The 20,882-nt window shown below is 47.0% G+C and overlaps 1 protein-coding gene across 7 annotated transcripts in view; it reads right to left on the bottom strand.

Annotated features, from left to right (window-relative positions):
- The window catches only part of EPS15L1 (epidermal growth factor receptor pathway substrate 15 like 1), a 127,167-nt gene extending 106,563 nt beyond the window's left edge, over positions 1–20,604 (bottom strand). For all 7 annotated transcript variants that reach the window (XR_004962009.1, XM_036281680.1, XM_036281675.1 and 4 more), the window contains exon 1: positions 20,535–20,604. Coding sequence is in view for 6 of the 7 variants with exons in the window: in XM_036281680.1 (XP_036137573.1) it covers positions 20,535–20,567 (33 nt within the window). In the remaining variant the exon portion in view is untranslated. The remainder of the gene's footprint in view (positions 1–20,534) is intronic.
- Between the last annotated feature and the right edge of the window lie 278 nt (positions 20,605–20,882).

Here is a 20,882-nt window from a genome sequence, read left to right as displayed (position 1 = left end):
CAGGACTCTTAAATCTTTATGTCTGGAACCAGAATTCTCAATTTGCCGAAGTTATGCTCTCTCATGCCAAACAAAGCAATGATCACTGATCTTAATTCAAAAGTGATATTTCTAAAGCAAATTAGCTTTCATTGTAAAACTTTTAGAAAAGTATCTGTAATTCTTTGTTCAGATAAATAGTGGATCACATTTATTGAACACTCATGGTTTTCTATCCTGCATTTCATTTTATACTCCCAACAACACTATGGGCAGGTAGTATTGTAGCCCCAAGTTACAGGTGGGGACACTAAGGGTCACAGCCAATGAGTGATGGAGCCAGAGGACCACCCAGGCTGTGTTGTCCTAAGCTAATGTGTCCCCTGCAAAACTGGCCCAGACATGACAGAGCTGAGAGCTGGGCCACAGCACAGCCTCCAGCACATGGTTGCCTGGCAAAATGCACATGTGATTACATGACAATGCATTTTATTCAACAGACAAGGTCAAAGTGTAAGACACAATTTGAGCCCTGGCCAGTGTGGCTCAGCAGTTAGAGTGTCAGCCCGCAGACCAGAGAGGCCCGGGTTCAGTTCCCACTAAAGGCATGTACCTCAGTTGCAGTTTGTCCCTGGCCCCAGTTAGGGTCATGTGGGTGGCGACGACTAAGTGCGTCTCTCTCTCACATCAATGTTTCTCTCTCTATCTCTTTCTCCCTCTCTCCCTCTGCTCTATCTGAAGATAAATCCTCGGGTGAGGATTTAAAAAAAAAAAAAGAAAAAAGACAACTTGAGCATACACACTAATTTGAAAACCAGCACAGCCTGTCATTTCCCCAGGAAAACTGAGACCCCAAAATGTTGTAGGTTTGATCCCCAGCCCCTGTTGCGGTCATTCAGGAGGCAACCAATCAATGTGTCTCTCTCACATAGATGTTTCTCTCCCCCCCCCCCCAAACCCTCTCTTTCTTCCTCCCTCCTACTCTATCTACAAATCAATGGAAAAACATCCTCCAGTGAGGATTTTTAAAAATTTGTCAGGAAATACTGAGGCATCCCTAATCTTCCTGAAACTGAAAGCTCTCTCTGATTGCCCTATCAGAGGTTCCTAAACCACTGCTAAGATAAGCACTACCAGGAGAAGGCGAAGAACTTGAATGTGAGAAAGCTTTCATAAAGCTCAAAGAAAAAGACAGACATCCCAATTTAAAAAGTGAGCAAAAGCCCTGGCCAGTTTGGCTCAGCGATTAGAGCAACGTTGCAAAAATAGAAGAAAATGCCAGTGTTTGCCATCAGGTTGGCAAAGTCATAGACAGGTTTTCTGCAGGGCTGGCCAAAATGGAAACACACGTCTTGTACCATGCCAGTGGGAAGATAAACTGACCGGCCTTTCTGAAGGTCAATGCAACATGTGAAAAATGTGTACACCCCTATATGCAGGTTTAACTCAATTCCTACCAAACTCCAATAAGATTCTGTTGGACACCAAAAAGATTATTCTTTTTTTTTTTAATTAAACATATTGAGGTGATACTGGTTCACAAAATCATACAGGTTTCAAGTATACAACTCAACAAAGTATCATCTGTACACTGCATTGTATGCCCAACACCACCAAAAGATTATTCTAAAATACAAATAGAAAGGCAAAGAAACTAAGATGGATAAAACAATTTTGGGGAAAAAAAAGAATAAAGCAGGAAGAATCACTCTACCTCATTCCAAGGCTTGCTATAAAGCTATAATAATCAAGACAGCCTGACCAGCTTTGCTCAGTGGTTAGCATGTTGGCCCCTGGACTGAAGGGTCTCGGGTTGATTTCCGGTCAAGGGCATATTCCTGGGTTGCAAGTTCGATCCCCAGCCCCTGTCAGGGTTATTCAGGAGGCAACTAATCGATGTCTCTCTCTCTCTCTCTCACATCGATGTTTATCTCCCCCCACTTCCTCCCATCCACGATCTCTAAAAATCAATGGAAAAATATCCTCAGGTGAGTATTAACAACAACAAAAATCAAGACAGTGTGACAATGATAGAGAGACAAACACACAGAATGATGGAACAGAAGTGAAAGCCCAGAAACAGACCCACACAGATGTGCCCAACTGACTTCTGACAAAGATGTTAAAGCCATTCAGGAGCAAACAGGTATGTTTGACAAATGGTGCTGGAGCAACTGGACACCCTGCTGGAGGAAGAAAATGGGACTCAACACAAGTCTCACATTTTATATAAAAATTAATTCCAAATGGATCACAGACCTAAATGTAAAACTGTAAAACTTTTAGGAAAAAATATAGATGAAGATATTCTGGATCAGGGGCTTGGCAGAGAGTTCTTATTCTTGACACCAAAAGCCTAAATCATCAGATAAAAAACTGATAAACTGAATCTCCTCAAAATTAAAAATTGTTTACTCTTCGAAAGACCCTGATAAGAGGATAAAAAGACAAGGTAAGAACTGGGAGAAAATGTTTGCTAATCACATATCTAACAAAGGGCTAGTATATGGAATGTATAAACAACTCTCAGAACTCAAAAGCAAAAAAGCAAACAGTCCAATGAGAAAGAACATGAGCAACACAACAAAGAAAATATACAGATGGCAAATAAGCACAGAAAAGATAGCCACCATATTATTAGCCATCAGGGAAATGCAAATTAAAACCCCAGTGAGATGCCAGCACACACCTATCAGAGAATGGCTAAAATAGTAACACTGGTGACCAGGCAGAGAAACTACATTGCTCATACATTGTTAGAGAAAATGTAAAAAGGTACAGCTACTCTGGAAAACAACTTTGTAGTTTCTTAAAACAAACAAAAACTAAACACAGCCCAGCAACTGTTTTGAGCATTCATCCAGAGACATGAAGACTTAGATTCACATAATATGCTGTACTCAAATGTTTAGTGCAGCTTTATTCATCATCACCCAAAACTGGAAACTCCCCAGATGTCCTTCAATGGAATTGGTTAAAAGAACTGTGGTCCCATGGAATACTGCTTAGCAATGAAAAGAAACAAACTGATGGTACACGCAACAATCTTGGAGAATCTTCAGAGGATTATGATGATTGAAAAGGCTAATCTCCCAAGGTTACATACTGTAGAATTCCATTATATAACATTATTAAAATGCTGACATGAGCCCTGGCCAGTTTGGCTCAGCGGTTAGAGCGTCGGCCTGCGGTCCGGAGAGACCCAGGTTCGGTTCCCGCTAAGGGCACGTACTTCGGTTGCAGTTTGTCCCGGGCCCTGGTTGGTCGTGCGGGTGGCAGCCACTCGATGTGTCCCTTCACGTCGATGTTTCTCTCTCTCTCTCTCTTCCTCTCTCTCCCTCCCACTCTATCTGTACAAAAAGATGGAAAAATGTCCTCGGGTGAGGATTAAAAAAAATAAAATAAATAAAATGCTGACATGATAGAAATGAACAGATTAGTGACTGGCATTAAGGAAAGGGTGGAGTGGAGGGAAGTTGGACTGGCTATCACCAGATCCCAGCGGGGATGGAACTGTTCTGCACCTGACTTGGAATGTCACTGTTTTAGTTATGATAGTATACTATACATGTTACCACTGGCTGTAGTATTGTCCATGTTTTGGTTGCGATGGTATACTGTAGAGCTCCAGACATTACTACTAGAGGAAAGTGGGTAAAGAATACACAGAATGTCTCTGCATTATTTATTGCTACTGTACGTGAATCTACAATCATCTCAAAATTTAAAAATTATAAAAAGACTTAGTAGACTTCACAACCAAATGCAAAGTACTATTTTTAGACAATCAGGAAAATCTGAATATGGACTGGGTATCAGACAGTACTAAGGAATATTAATTGTGTAAGGTGTGATATAGCAATGTGGGTATGTAAAGAAAAACGGTCTTAACTGTTAGAGATGCATACTGAAATACAATTTCCAAGATTAAAAACAAACAACTTGGAAATAAAAATGAATATGAGGTCAGGAGATAGACAGGTGTAAAGAAATTTGCAAAAGTGCCTGGACAGTGTGGCTTAGTAGTTAAGCGTTGACCCATGCACCAAGAGGTTGCCAGTTCAATTCCCAGTCAGGGCACACACCCAGGTTGTGGGCCAAATCCCCAGTGGGAGGCATGCAGGAGGCAGCCAGCCAATTGATGTTCTCTCCCATCGATGTTTCTCTCTCTCTCTCTCCCCTCCTCTCTCTCTAAAATCAGTAAGGACCCCTGGCTGGTTTGGCTCAGCGGTTAGAGCATCGGCCCGTAGCCCAGAGAGGCCCGGATTTGGTTCCCACTAAGGGCACCAAACTAAGGTACAAACTAAGGGCACGTACCTCAGTTGCAGTTTGTCCCTAGCCCCAGCTGGGGTCATGTGGGTGGCAACCAGTCGATGTGTCTCTCTCAAATCGATGTTTCTCTCTCTCTCTCCCTTCTTCTCTTTCTCTTGCTCTATCTGAAGATAAATGCAAAAATGTCCTCGAGTGAGAATAAAATAAAATAAAATCAATAAAGAAAAAAAAAATTTGCCCAGCCATTGTGGCTCAGTGGTTAAGCATTTACCCATTACCAGGAGGTTGCCGGTTCAATTCCTGGTCAGGGCACATGCTCAGGTTGTGGGCCAGATCCCCAGTGGGGGGCATGTGGGAGGTGGCCGATGTTCTCTCTCATCAATATTTCTGTCTCTCTCTCCCTCTCCCTTCCTCTCTCTCTAAAATCAATAAAAAAGAAAAAGTAAATAAACTTTTTTAAAAAGTTAAAATAAAAAAGGAAAAATATTTTTAAAAAGAAAGAAATTTGCAAAAGTTTGGCTTCTCTGGTAAATGACTGGGGGTATATGGGAACTCATTAAACTCTTCCTGTGAGTTTTATTGTGCTTAAACTTTTACATAGTTAAAGACCTACATCTGATGTGCTTCAGTCTGGCGAGGATCCTAAGGTACAAGCTGCTTCAGGGTTAAGTACATAAACAAACTGCAGCTTTATCACCAGCTGGATCATGCTTCTATTAAACAAGAAAAACTAGCATTTCTTTAAAACACATACACACGTGCATGCACACACATGTATGTATGCCCTCCCAGTACTGTAAGGTCTCCTAAAGAAGTGATCAGTTATGCAGGAGAGGGAAGGGCAAGAGGGTTTCATCAGTTCATCAGCTTGAAGGTGTGACTGCAGGTGACAGTGAAGGGTGAAAACCTTTGAGGACTGATGAAGCCACTGAACAGAAAACCACATAGCAGTAAAAACAATATGGGGAGAACATTTATGAGTGGAGTTTGACCATCAGATAATTTGCTAAGTGAGAAGAAGGGCCCAAGCCAGCTTTCACAGTTATGACCTGGCTGGTAAGCATCAAATCCACATGGATCTAAATGTGGCTGGAGAGACACCATGTTCTACCTGGGATTCCGACTGGCAAATGCAGCCTCCTTATGGCTTTCTGAGTTCTCCAGTGTTCCAAGTACACATTGCTCTTGTAAATAGGACAAAAAAGGGAAAAACAGAAACACAAGAGGGATCTGAAGAGAGATACACTATTCTCCCTGGGAACCCAAATGACCCCATGACAAGGGACCAGCTGAAGATGTGTGCCCACCATTCAGCACAGGACTCTGTCTGACCCACGCTGAATCCAGGGCCTATGGAGGGGACATGACATGGAGGGTAAGACCTGAAGTCCTCCAAGGAGAACCAAGGTGCAAGAGAACCACATTTTAAAGTTTGGACGAGCAATGAAATGTCATGATCAACAAGACAGCTGGAAGGAGTTCAGGGCCAGGAGCCATTAGGAGGGGCTGGAAAGGCCAGGAAGGAACAGGAACACAGAATCAAGGTATGAAAGCTTCAGTTTACCTGAAAAACCATTGCTCTCGGCCCCATCCACTAGAAATGAAAGTGAGGGAGAAATACTGCCCTAATGCAGGATGCAGGACATAGAGGTCATCAGCACCACCAGACAAATGTGAACTCAAGTCCTACTCCATCACTGGAACACTATGCAACCCTGGGGAGGGTGAGCAACCTGTTAATGCCTTAGTTACTTCATTTGGAAAATGAGGATGAGCGTCTCCATCACAGGAGACTGACACAGGGTAAACGCTGGTCAAATGCTGGCTGTTTCAAGTCCTGTTCTCTCCCCAGTAACTCTCCTTCCACCAGCTCCATATGAAAACATGTGCTAGCCCCAGAAATGTACCCCCCATCCCAGTTCTACCTCAAGCTACTGCCTCCCCCTACCCTTCACAGAAAACTTCCTGACAGGGTAGTCTACCCTTGGATTCAACAGTTTTCACCTTGTGAACTTGTGAATTCATTCATTCTCTCACTCAACAAACACACTGAGTTTACCCTACGAGGAGGCATGAAGGACACAAAAGTGTGAGAGACAGCATTCTGGAGCTCAGAAGAGTAAACAGGTGGGTAGAGTGAGCCCACAGCTACAGAGCAGGGTGGACTACAGTATAGGATGCCGAGGGGTATAACACAGCAGGAAACATGGCTGGGCCTCCAGAGCCTGGGCAAGGATCAGGGATGAGTAAGCTGAGTTCGGGAGTAGAGGGGAGGCAGGGACTCTGGGTCACTCAGCAACATTTCAGCCAGGCAGGAAGAGTGGATATGGCAAGATGACTAGGTCTGTGCATGCCTTGCTGAGAAGCCAAGAACATCATCCTGAAGGCGACCTGGGCAAATGTGCACATGAGAAGGTGACCTGAATGTGCACTCAGCTACACAAAAGGGGGGAGAGGACAGAACAAGAAGGAAGTAATCAGGAAGAGATGGCCACAGTTTTCCAGGAGGATGAGGCCCAAGGAATGAGTGATTCACCATGTGGAAACAAAGAGAAAGGGAGGGGAAAGACAGTTCACCTTTAAATGTGTTTCCGTGGGGTGTCCCTACAGGTTATCGAGATGGAAATCTCATTGCCATTCAAACAGTATCTACTGAGCACCTGCCTAGTCCCAGGCACTGGCCTCAGTGAAGGTGCAGCAGTGAATAAGGGAACCCCACCCCCAGCTTCGCAGAGCTCCTGGTCTGCCAGGAGAATGTCATTGGCAATGACAACACACATAGAGGGTTGCCAAGTGATGTGAGGAAAAGACAGGACGAGATTGGACACATACCTGCGAGGGCAGGAAGGTGGCCTCTGCTTCAGCTGAGCCTACCCAAGGGAACAGGAGACACCAAGACTGAGGAGCACCACATTGAAGTGCTGGAAGGAGGCACCACTGGCAGGAAAACACCAGGGAAGTGGGGGTTCTGGAGGGACAGGTGTTGGGAGAAAGGGTGTGCAGGGTCAAGTGCAGTTACACAGAAGGCCAGTGGACGACACTGGAAGGAGCTGGGCAATAAGAAGCTCACAAGACCTTGTTGCTTCTCCTGAAAATGCTGCTTAAATCAAAAGTAGCCATGACATGACCACAGCCCTCCCTGGACACGGCTACTCCAGGTGTCTCAGGGAATAGCCTTGCTCCATTCTGTCTGACTGTCTTTCCTTCCTCCACACAATGGACAGACAGGCCCTGAGCAAGGCCCTGGAGAGACTCATGGGGGCAATGGCTCAGTAGTAAGGGCCTCTGCACAGCAGGATACCTACTACCCACAATGCTCCCAACTTTCCCCAAGTATGCTCTGAACCTTCCCAAAATTCCTTTTCTACACCATCCACCCCGGGGTTCCAATGTCCCTGCTGTCTTCTGACCCGTGGCCTGACATTACATTATCCCTTAACAGAGCATACTTCCAGGACTGATGTGCTCCTGGCCACAAGGCTGCTCCATGCTAAGGACTCCCAGGTCCCCCCAAGCCAGGTTGGGTCAGCTTGCTGCCTCCCCCAACTCCCCTCTTTGGATGGCATCCTTAGCTTCCCACTGCTCTTCTATAGAGCCTGGGGACCCTCTAGGTCCCAGGCACCAAGCTACACTCCCAGATTCCCAGGTGAGCAAAAAGCCAGTCCCTGCTGCCAGGGCAGAGCACCATGAACTGGTCAGGGAATAAATACTCAAACAGAAGAGCAAAGGTGCTGGTGGAGACAGGGAGAGGAATGGAGCTTTGACCTGCTGGGGGATGGTGGAGGGATTAAGTAGACAGAGCAGCAAGGGCTGGCCTTCCAACCCTCTCTTCACTCTGCACACACCTTGGCACAGCCCCAGCCTCCCAGCTAGATCCCACCTTCCTAGCCCACTTACCTCTCCATTCCATTGGCTCTCAGTCACCCCCTTGCTCTAAAAGACCCTCCATTGTTGCTGAAGGAGAGAGAAGTCCTGACACTCAGCCTATCCCTCAACATGCCCCACAGCCATCTTCTGTCCCTGCCAAGCAAATTTCACTACACACACACACATTCACCCATGCACCTACACTTTCACATATGGCCCTCAATCCCCACCTTCCTTCCCACTCTATTGAACATTCTGTGCACCTTTTGCCCCTTGTCTTGGCACAAATTATTCCCTATTCCGGGGGGAAGGGGGCACTCTGCCTACTGAAAGCCAATTACCTTCTAGCCCCCTGCTCTCAGAAGCCTCCCAAATCCCCTCACCCCACCCCGACCCCCAATGAAACAAGTCTCTCTCCCCCACATTCCCATAGCCTGGAATTTACAAAAGGAATTGTAATGATTGCCTCTCCCTACATTTTCAATTCCTGAGGGGTGAAGGTTTCACATTTATTTCACCTTGTGCAGGGCCCATAAGCAGGCCTTTGGTAAATGTTTATTCATGGAATGTGTAAGATTTACATGAAGCCTCATGAGGGAGGGAGAGAGGGGTGCAGAGTGGTCAGTACCTGGGCAGACATAGCTCTACCACTCAGCAGCAGAGTGAAGACAAGCCACAAAGCCTCACTGGACCTTGGTTTCCCCATTTGTAAAATGGGAATACAGTAGTCCCCCTTATTTGCAGTTTCACCTGCCATGGTTTCAGTTAACCATAGTCAGCCGTGGTCAAAAATAGTATACATGGGCCCTGGCCGGTTTGGCTCAGCGGTTAGAGCGTCAGCCTGCAGACCAGAGAGTCCTGGGTTCGGTTCCCACTAAGGGCCAGTTTGTCCCCGGCCCCGGTTGGGGTCGTGTGGGTGGCAACCAGTCGATGTGCCTCTTTCACATTGATGTTTCTCTCTCTCTCTCTTCCTCCCTCTCTCCCTCCCACTCTATCTGAAGATAAATGCAAACGTGTCCTCAGGTAAAGATAAAAAAGAAAATAGTATATATGGAAAATTCCAGAAATAAGCAATTCATACATTTAAAATTTTGCACCATTTTGAGTAGCATGATGAAGTCTTGCGCTGTCCCCGCTCTGTCCCACCCAAGACATGAATCATCCCTTTGTCCTTTGTCCAGCATCTCCACACTATACAAACTACCCTCCCATTAGTCACTTAGCAGTCTCAGTTATCAGACTGACTGTTGCAGTACTGCAGTGCTTGTGTTGAAGTAACCCTTACTTTACTTAAAAATGGCTCCAAAGTGCAAGAGTAGTGATGCTTGCAATTTGGATATGCCAAAGAGAAGCCATAAAGTACTTCCTTTAAGAGAAGAAGTGTGTATGTATCAAAAAGAAAAAGTAGGATTTGATACTATGCACAGTTTCAGGAATCCACTGGGGGTCTTGGACCATTATCCCTCTGGGATGAGGGGGGATTACTGTAATATAGTGCCACCCTGAGGACTGCTATAAGCATCAAATTAGACTATGAGGCAAAGCACACTACAACCTAATACTATAGTGATTGTTATTACTGTAACTATGGAAACAGAGGAACAGGCTTTATTTACAAAGAATCAAGGGTTGGGGAGGGAAGTCTGGCAAGGCTATTAACCGGGATTGTGCTGCAGGTGTCAAATTATAGTCCTTACACCTGCCACATCAAATGATTTTTGCCAAACAAGGAAATATTTCACCAAGCCCAATCCGTGTAGCTTAGTGAATTAAGAATCATCCCATGCACCAAGAGGTCACGGATTTGATTCCCAGGCGGAGCACATGCCCAGGTGGTGGGCTCAATCCCTATTAGGCAGTGTGCAGGAGGCAGCCAATAGATGTTTCTGTCTCTCTCTCCTTCTCCTTTCCTCTCTCTCTAAAAATCAATAAAAACCTTGGATACACTATAGTGCATGTTGTAATCATTTTCTCTTTCAACTAGTTGGCTGAGAGCTGTGCCCAACATCCTGGACAGAACAATCTGTTTGTTACCAGTTCTCAATTGCCAATTGTTTAAAACGTAGAATTTCACACACAATAAGTTAAGTACATACGTATAAAAACTCACTTATGTGGTTGTGGATTAAAAAATATATGTATTTTTTTCCCGAGGACATTTTTCCATTTTTTGTTCAGATAGAGTGGGAGGGAGAGAAAGGAAGAGAGAGAGAGAGAGAAACACCAATGTGAAAGGGACACATCGAGCACGGCCCTGATCCAACCAGGGCCAGGGACAAACTGCAACCAAGGTACAAGCCCTTAGCAGGAACCGAACCCGGGTCTCTGGACTGCAGGCCAGTGTTCTAACCGCTCAGCCAAACTTGCCAGGGCTAAAAAATATTTTCTAGTGGCTAAAAGTCAACCAAAAATATTAAATCCACAAAGTCAAATGCCAACACTAAGAGACTGGCTTGAAAGGAAATGCTGATTCTATAACCTGATGTGTGAGCAAGCAAAATAACAGCACTGACTTGTACCACAGTAATGAGCAGGCTCACGTGACCCACTCAGCAACCATAGGTGTCGGCTGAGCCACTTTAGCATCATCTTCTCCACGGAAAAAGTGTCCAAATGGATGTAGAGGCATACCACAGCACAGAGGCAGTTCTCATCTCTATCCAGGAAACACCAAAGGGAGAACTATTTGCAATGACACACACCTGGGTCTATGGGGTTCTGGAACCCCACTACAAACAGCACCCTTTCCAGGGTAGGATGATGAAGATGGCTAGCCCACCCCTATACCACACAGTCCTGCTTAAATATTCTCAGTATGAAGACCTCATCGTCAATAGTTTTTGTCCTGTTTAATACTTTCCCATTACAGAAAAAGTGCTTTCTTTTCCCACTAAAAATGTAAAATTGAAAAGCACATCCTGTGCAGATTAAGAAAAGCCAATTTTCTATCGATCCACATAATAATCAACAGGTACGATTATTACTGTCACTAGTAAATCACTGGTAGAAAGAGAACCTCTTTTCTCATCCTCCCTGAGCAGAACAGAAGCAGCAGAGGGAGCTTGGGGAAAGAGTGGGGGCTTGGTACCAGGACACTGGGTAGTCAATAGGGGAGTGGGTCTGAGCAAGCAGAACCCTGCCCTGTGCCTGTTTCTTCATTCAGGAAATAAAACATCCCCACAGATCAACTTCAATCAAAGAAAGACAGACTGCCCCCCCCCTTCCCCTGTGCTGTCACCTGCCTGCTTTAGGACCTTGGGACAGAGCTAGTTGCCCCTGCCCTCCCCAGGAGCCCAGTGTGGCATCACAGAATTATCCAGGCACCCCACTTACCCAGGAGGCCTGAAACCAGTCATTTCACCTCTCACTTTCTTAGTTTCTGTGTTCAGAAATGAGCACAGGGACAATGACAGTGATACCCAGGGAGGTCAATGATAAAAAGGCACAAATTGGCCCTGGCCGGTTTTGCTCAGTGGTTAGAGCATTGGCCTGCAGTCCAGAGAGACCCGGGTTTGGTTCCCGCTGGGGGCACGTATCTTGGTTGCAGTTTGTCCCTGGCCCTGGTTGGGTCGTGCGGGTGGCAGCCACTCAATGTGTCCCTTTCACATTGGTGTTCCTCTCTCTCTCTCCTTCCCATTCTTATCTGAACAAAATATGGAAAAAATGTCCTCGGGTGAGGATTAAAAAAAAAGGCACAAATTGGGTATCCAACCACTTCCTTACTTCCATTTAAGACTTGTGCCCCAAATCTCTCCCAACTGGGGCACCTTGGGTTACCAACGTCAGGGAAGGAAACTCTGACTGGGCAGAGGAAGCTGTACAGATGGTGAGGAGGTCTGAAAGGCTACACATGTCTGTCTCTTCCAGTCCTCTTGAACAGAGGAGGAAACAGAAAGGCAGATGCAGGACCCCTTCCCTTTTTTCCTTTATCTCCAGCCCAGTGGAGAATTCATCTCACCTTTGTGGGCCAAGGGAGTATGCCACACTGTGTCTGTGCCTAGCTGAGAGGAGCCCATCTGAAGGGAGGGGCTCAGTTGTGTTCATCTCCATTAGGCGTTAGGTGCTTAGCAAACAGAATATGATGGTCTCCCCCCAGCCTGAAAGATGTGGGAACTGCGGGATACAGGTGTGCCACATGCTAGAAGGCCTGTTGCAAGGTGGTGGGTCTTGTCTCAACTAACAGCCACTCACCTGGCATCATCCACCTGACAGGCTTGTCTTATCCTGCTGGATAAGACACACACAACACACCAGTTTCTTTCTCCCACCTAGAGGGTCCTTGGCCAAACAGCCCTCCTACGTATTCCTTCCATTGCCAGTCCTCTCTGCTCTTCTGGAAACAATCTCAGCCCAGGGTGCTTTTTAACACTTAATGCCCATATCACACCAAACTCTGGGCATTCCCTGCATAAGTGGTCAATCTAAACATGTCACTGCACTCAAGAATCTGCCATAGCTCCTCACTGCCTCCCATAACGCAGACTTGTCCTTCTATTCAGCCATTCATTCAAAAGATGAGCACTAAGCACCTGGGTACAAGGACAAATTTAAAAAGGCAAAGCCCCTGCCTGTGTGGAACTAATCTAGGTGATGAGGAAGAGAGACCATCAGTCAAAGGATCCCAAAAGAAAATTACAAACTGGTATTTGTAAAAGTACAGGGCATCCCCACCGGCAGTAACAGAGAGGCCAGTCAGTCAGGGAAGACTTCACCTGAGAAACTGATGTGCCATCTAAGAGATGAAGAGAAGTAGGGATTAACCCAGAGATGAAAGGGGAAAGAACATCTCAAAGAGAAGCAATGAAAGAAAGGCCAAGGGGCCACAGACAGAGTGAACAGTAAGGGCAGATCTGGGAACTGCGGGATACAGGTGTGCCACATGCTGGATGGGAAACAGGCCTAATCCAGTCCATAGATAGTGTTGGCCAGGTTTCCTGGCACCACCTCTCCCTGCTTTCAACCAGTGTGTACAAAAGAAGTGACTTTTTATCAGCCAGTCCAAAATGTAATCAAGAAATCAATTCTGCTATCAAGACTACAAGACTCAGGAGACAGCTGTTTGTGGTCATCTGGGCCTCTACTTCTCTCCAATGGCTTGTGGCACTAAGAGATGGCACTACCACGGCAGGCAAAACACCCTGCACAGGAGCAGCCTTTGGCAGGTCTCCCTCCCTTACGTCTGTCATCAACCATTCTCTGGGCAAGCAGGCACCCTATCAATCCTTTTGTCTCAGGCCAATTTGTAGGCCAGTCACAGACTTCTGTGTCTCATTTACCGAATCCTTCATCTTAAGTCACCCTAATTAAAAGAGGTATATGGACCCCGGAGTCCCAGCCCCAGCCTTGCTGGAATTCTGGCTTCTTGGCTTCTGCTCATTCTGCTTTGCCTTTGTCTGAGAGGTCATTCCTACCTCCCTTCCCAGTGTCCCCACAGCCCAGTCCAAATGCCCCTTTTCCCGCATGCAGCCATCCCCAATACACCCAAATAGAAGCAAGTTATCCACCCCTCCCCCAGTTCGGACCACCCATGGCCTGACCCTGCTTGTAGGTCAGGTGTGGCCCACTCATTGTGCATTAGCCTTGAAGCACTGAGTAGCTGCTCAGGCAGGGAAACCTGCTGATCCCTCGGAAAGATGATGAGACCTTTCCATTTCCCCCCTCCACCTTCCAATGAGATAAAATTAAAACAATAAAATAAAATTTTAAAGAAGTGATCTCCACCAAACTCCAAAGTATCTAGTGATCAAGTAGTACAACCAGTGTTTAAAAACAAATGAGCCCTGGCCACTGTGGCTCAGTTGGTTGGAGTGTCATCCCATAAACCAAAAGGTGGTGGATTTGATTCCTAGTCATTTTGCGTGCAGGAGGCAACCGATCAATGTTTCTCTCTCACACTCTCTCCTTTCCTCTCTCTGAAATCAATTTAAAAAATAATAAATAAAAAATGAGACCTCAACACTGTTGTAACACTTAACAGCTTTAAAAAACACACACATACCAGCCCAGGCGGTATGGTTCAGTGGTTGAGCATCGACCCATGCACCAAGAGGTCGCCAGTTCGATTCCCAGTCGGGCACATGCCCGGGTTGCAGGCCAAATCCCCAGTAGGGGGCATGCTGGAGGCGACCAGTCCATGTTCTCTCTCATCAATGTTTCTATCTCTCTCTCTCTCTCTCTCTCTCTCTCTCCATTCCTCTCTCTCTAAAAATCAATAAAGAAAAAAACAAAAACAAAACAAAACCATCAAACATTTTAAAAACAGGAAACTACAATGCAATGCAGAGTCAGAAGAGCCACATGAGCAGAGCTTGCTGGATGCAACCTTTCACAAGTGCCATAACACCTACTGGCCTCAGTTTACCCTTTATAAAATGAAGATAAAACCAACCAGAGTGACTGGGAGATTATATTGAGTAATCCAAAACACCTTTTCTGCTCAGTCCTTGGCAACTCCATGGTGAGGACTTTCCAGACATCATGTATGGGGTCTTGCTTCACAGTTTTCACAGCACAATCCCCTTGCATGGAATAGACTCAATAGGTACCTGTTCATTTCCTTATGTCTATGCCTGCCTCCTTAGAATCTCAGTTCCATGGGGCAGGGTTGTCTTCAGGTTCACTGCTACATCCCACTGCCCAGAAAACACCCAGGAAAGAGAAGATGCCCAGTAAATACTTGCTGAAACAGGGGCATGATACATAAACAAACACACTGACGGCACACCCATCACCCTGCAGGATCCTGACACTCCACTGCTGTGAGACAGATATATAAAACTGAGTTACTCCCAATTTACAGATGGGGAAACTGAGGTTCAGAAAATAATGCACAACTAAGGGCACTGAAAGAATACATGGGGAATCTAACACTGAAATACAGGCACCCTAAAGAGACCTTAAATGATAATGGGGCTTAGTCTTCTTCAAGGAAGAATATGTAGTGGCTTTCTGCATGGACACTGGCTACTCAGGTCAGGTCAAGGTGGGGAGAACCTGAGAGCACCCCCAGGAGTTAGGCTGACGAGGTGCCTCGCACCTGGGTGGTGGAGGTGTATCTATCGGCACAGTAACATGGCACAGCCTGAGGCATCAGAGAGTGGACACCTAGCTCCATGGTACCATCTGATCCAAGACAGTCACTCCACTTCCCAGATCAGCTGATTGGGGTTAAGAACCAGCATGGGAAAGTTCAAAATTCGGGCCCCAACTGGTTTTGCTCAGTGGTTAGAGTGTTGGCCTGTGGACGATTCCCAGTCAAGGGCACATATCTGGATTGCAGGTTAGATCCCTGGCCTGAGTCAGGGCTGTGTAGGGCTGTGCGGGAGGCAACCAATCAATGTGTCTCTCTCACAATGATGTTTCCTCCCCCCCGCACCCACGCTATCAAAAAATCAATGGAAAAAGACCCCTGGGTGAAGATTAACAAAACAATAAAATTAATTTTTTTTAAAGCTCAAAATTAGGGCAGAGGAGGCAAACATACATGTTCTAGTTTGATCAGGAGCTACTTAGTCAACAAAAAATAGGCCAATGCAGGTCAAACAGAGAGACAGCCAAGGAATTCTACATCTTACTCTCAAAACTGGCTCTCTGCCCACCAATTTCTTTTTTAAATCCTCATCCAAGGATATTTTTCTATTTATCTTCAAATAGAGTGAGAGAGAGAAACATCGATGTGAGAAAGACACATTAACTGGTTGCCTCTTCCACAACCCCAACCAGGGTCAGGGACGAACCGCAACTGAGATGTGCCCTTGACTGAAATTAAACCTGCAACTCATTGGTCTGCGACTGCCCAATTTATACTGCATCACCATTACCATTCTAGTAAGATAGAGAGACTAGCAATTATTTCAGAAAGAAGAAAACAAGGAACAGAAGGACAAACAAGTGTCCCAAGCTATCAGCACTCATTCCAAACACATTGGCCAGGTGTTGTCTGGGTGAGGTGCCCAGCATGCTGCCTGAAAGAGTGGAAAGAGCAGGGTTCTGCAGGCAAATGGATGTGGGTCAGCCCCGGTTCTGTACTCACCAGCTACAGGACTTTAGCAACTTATTGCAATCTCTGTGGGTCTGTTCCCCATTTGCAAAATGGGAAAGGAAGTACATGACAAAGGGGGGGGGTAGGACTCCTTGAGCAAAGGGAAGACTCTCCTCACCAATGAGACCAATGCTTTCCTCCAGTTACCATGTGCTTTCTAGGTACAGGGGACACACGAGGGACCCACAGGAGGGACAGGAGAGAAAGCTACTGTTCAGGTGGGGCTAAGGGAAGACACCAACAAGAGGCCTCTAAGCAGGCATAATATAGCAGGTCACAGCATGAGGTTCCAGCAACCTCATGGGGGTTGGAGGGAGCATTGGGAAGAGCAAGGGATTTGTATGGAGATGACGGAAGAGTGCAGAGCAAGCCCACAAGGTCAGGTGGAACAGAACAGGGGGCATAGGAATGCCAAGCCAGGAGCCATCAAGCTAGACATACTGGAGGGAGGAGAATGGGAGACAACAGAGGTTTCTGGAGCACGCAGGTGGTTGAGGATGCGTTTTTGAAAATGAATCCCATAGTAAATGTGGGGATGAACTAGGAGAGGCTCAGCAGGAAGTGGAACAGCCCCAGTGCATGAACTTGTGGGTGTGGTAAAGAGGTGGCCGGTTCCAGAGTCCAGCAAGATGACAGGGGCCAAAGGAAAAAAAGGAGATTGAATTTCCCCCAGAAGAGAAGGGGGAGGGCAGGTTTAGAGTGTGGTACACAAACACACCAGAAATCATGACAAAGACAGAGCACATAAAAAGAAAGGATGCAGGCACAGAAGGCTGACATTTGGTGGCAGACGAGAAAGTGTTAAGGCCGATGGGTGGGCTATAGTGACAAGTGCTTCCAGGAAGACCAGCCCCAACAATGGCCACTGAGGTTAAGAAAGGCAAAGTTTACCCTGGCAGACTTGGCTCAGCAGTTAGAGTGTCAGCCCACGGACCAAAGGGTTTGGGTTCGATTCTCGAGTTCAATTCCTGGTAAAGGGCACGTACCTGGATTGCAAGTTTGATCCTCAGCCCTGGTTGTATCTCTTTCACATTGATGTTTCTGTCTCTCTCTCTCTCTCCCTCCCTACCTTCCACTCTCTCTAAAAATCAATGGAAAAATATCCTCAGGTAAGGATTAACAACAAAAAAAAGGAATGGCAAAATTGCCAGTAACCTATGAGAGAGGGGCAACACAGGTGTGTTTCCAGTGTAGGTGAGGGGAAGGAAAGCTGTGCAGAGACAAACTAAATCAATGAGATGCTGATGGAGGGGGAAAATCGATCCTAGAGGAAGAACTATAGACTCGTAGAACTGACAAGATTTATATTCAAGGTATAGGGAAGGAGATGTCATAACGACATCAGAGAGTAGGGAGCAGACCACAAAAACTGCTGATGGGAAAAGCACAGTCAGTGCTAAAGGCAGAGGAAAAACCCCTCCTTGCTCCTCTACAAAATCATTTGCTAACCACCTTACTCATCTTCAACTGGCCACCCATGTTCCAAGTGTGCACTATACCTCAATCCAAGCAGATCACAACCTCCTATTCCAGGGGGCTCCCCATTGCCCCAATCAGAAATTATCCTGGAATCATATCCATCTTCCCCTGTAATTATCTGTGAACCACGCCATCCCCTCGACCAGTCTGGAAGGACGCCTGAATCGACAGGTACACCTGGTGCGGTGCTTCACTTAAGAATAGGTGCACAGCCTGGCTGTGTGGCTCAGTGGATTAAGTGTCATCCCATGGACTGAGAGGTCCCAGTTGGATTCCCAGTCAGGGCACATGCCCCAGTAGAGGGGGTATAGGAGGCAGACAATCGATGTCTCTCTCTCACATCAATGTTTCTATCTTTTCCCCTTCCTCTAAGAAATCAATCAAAACACATAAAAAATAAAAAGAACAGGTATATAGAAATGTTGACATAATTACCAAAGGAAGAAAACTTGGCCATGCCTTCATTCAACAAACATATAGGGAAAGCAACAGAAAAAAGCAGCATCAGTGACGTGAACTTGTCAGAAGCCAGAGGATCTAGGCTGTCGGTCTCTCATAACTCCTGGTTCAATTTTGCTCCCACCCTCTGCCCCAATGCCACACATAAAAGAAAGCCACCTATGAATAGTGCTGGGCAGTGCAAGTAGCTGGTCCCTACTTCATGGCACCTATCATAAGTAGACCTATCTCCCTCCATCAGTGTCTTCCTCACACCATCCCTCAGCATTAGTCACAGTCCACAGGTGTCTGTGGATCTGTTTGCTATCTGTCTCCCCAGTAAACTGGGTACCAGAACAGGCTTCTTGATCCCATGCCCCTGAACCCATGCCCAGCACCCAGGATCAAGAGATCTTATGACAGGTGACCAGCAAAGACCTCTGAGAAGATTGACATTAGAGCTGACACCTGAAGGAGAGAAAGGAGCCAGGCACTGGAAGATCAAGGGGAGAAGCAGGGAAGAGCGTTTAGGGAATAGGAGATACCTGTGGGGACACCCTGAAGAAAGACATCGTGGACTATCAGAGGAACAGAAAAGCAGTAAGTATAAAGTATGACTGCAGTGCGGGTGCCTGAGAGAGCAGGCAAGAGAGGCTGGCAGACACCCAAGCATCTTCCTGTGGAGGAATTGGGATTTTATGCTACAGGTTCTAAGCAGGTGAACCACATGACCTGATTGACCTGATTCAGGTTTTCATACCTTACCTCTCACAGCAGCAAGTCACTGCCTTCCTCTAAAAATAATCTTTCATCAGTAAAATAAGAATCCTCTTTGTTATGATAAGCGCCAATTTGTGAGAAAGCCCTTAATAAACTAGAAAGGACTCAATAAACATTAGCTACTGTCATCAAAGTTCACATTAAGGCTAGTGGCAAAACATGATAGGAAGTTTTTTAAAAGATCCCCCCCCCCCCCGCTGCCAAAAATTAGCAGAAGCACTTTTTCTCATTAAATGGGCCTGAACAAGTTTCAACTTGGACACCCTAAACTGTAGCAAATGGATATTAATAATGTCCAACATCTGTAGGGCACTAAGTTTACAGAGCACTTTCACATCTGTTACAGAACGTGTTAATTAGTAACTGCTATCCCTTAATGCTTTCAATTTAGTGACAGATACAAATTGGCTAGTTCTTGCAAGATCTAGCAGGTATGCATATCTCTCTCCTTGAATCAGCTGACCACTCATGTCAACCTGCCTATCAGCTCTCCTAGGGTTTGGCATTCTTAATGCTGTGTTCTCCATTCCCACATGTCCAAATCTGCCAGACAATTAAATGATAATAATTATACTGTCACTGAGTGCTTCTGATGTGCCAGGCACTGTTCTAAGGGCTTTACATGCTTAATCTTCACATTATCTCAATATTGCTTTTATTCCTATTTCCCAAATGAGGTGACTGAGGCATGAAGAGGCTAAGAGCTTCATCTAAGGACACTCAGAGGAAAAAGTGCTGAAGCCAAGATTTGAACACAAGATGATGTGACCCTGTGTTCTCACCCTTAATCCCAGTACTGTGCTAGGTAATTCTAACAAAGTGCTTATAATATGGTATTACAGCAAGTACAACAAAGTTTTCAGCATATAAAGGCAGGTGTTATTAGCAGGATACAGGTAATTTCTAGTTCCCACGAAAGTGTCACCTCCAGGAGAGCAGCGACCTTGTCTGTCCCAGTGAGTGCTGCGCACCCAACACCTGGCCCAACGAACATCGGACGTATATAGATCAATGAATGAACGTCCCACCCAGAAAGCAGGGTTTCTAGCTCATAGCTCTTTTTTGCACGTCTGTGTCGCGCCACGGTTACTGCCCCTCAGAAAGAGCATCAGGCATACTTGAAAAAATAGAAAGGCGCCCAGAGACCTGCGATCCATCTTTCACAGCTCTCGGGTGGCCGAAGCAGCTCCCAAGGGAGAGAGATGAGTCCAGGATCCTGCTGCCGGCGGGTCTGTCTCCGGTGGGGCTCTATCCTTCACCCCGCCTAGGACACAGTCCACTCTGGCGCTAGGAGCTGGCAGGAGACAAAGACTCCTGGGGCCGCCGCACCGACAAAGATGCTCGCTCTCCTCGCCTACATCCCCGGGAGAGACTCCAAGGCCACCGTGTCTCGCCGACCTGGGAGCTGCAGCCTGGTAGGGTGGCGGGGCCCGGACACAGGACGAGCAGATACGCGCCGCGGCTCCGCCTGGTCGCCCCCCGCCGAGGGTTGCTCGAGTGCGGGAGGCCCGGTGCCGCCCTGTCACCTTCACAACAGCCCGCCCCCTCGCGCGTCCTCCGCCAGGAATCCTCAGCGCGAGCCGCTTCCGCTCAGCCCGACATCCCCGCGCTTCGGCCTCCCCATGGCGCCCTCCTCGCGCCCGGGCGCCGCGTCCCTGCCAGTCCGCCGGGCTCGTACCTGCTGAGAAAGCGGGAGAAGCGGCGCCGCCATCTTCCCACGGACTCAGGATCCGAGCGCCGGGGGGCGGGGCGGGGGCGGGGCCGCGCGTGCGCGCCGATGCGAGGGGATGCGCGCGCAGCCGGGCCCGGCTCTGGGCGGGACCGAGGACCAGCTGCGCACGCGTAGCCCAGCCTACAGGGGCGGACTCGAAGGCGGAGTCATGCGCGCCTCGCCCAGGCCGGGAAAGGGCGGGGCCGGTGAAGCGGATAGGTTCTGCGGTCCCTAAGGGAGTATCTGCGGTGCTTCACAGACTCTGGCTGGCTGCTCGACTTTGCCACGCTTCCTTTCTCCAGGTTCTTGCCAGTG

The sequence above is a fragment of the Molossus molossus genome, unplaced genomic scaffold (assembly GCF_014108415.1).
Source record: "Molossus molossus isolate mMolMol1 unplaced genomic scaffold, mMolMol1.p scaffold_m16_p_4, whole genome shotgun sequence".
NCBI lineage: Eukaryota > Metazoa > Chordata > Mammalia > Chiroptera > Molossidae > Molossus > Molossus molossus.
Note: the sequence above shows the minus strand (reverse complement) of the source record. Positions and strands in the feature narration are given on the sequence as shown.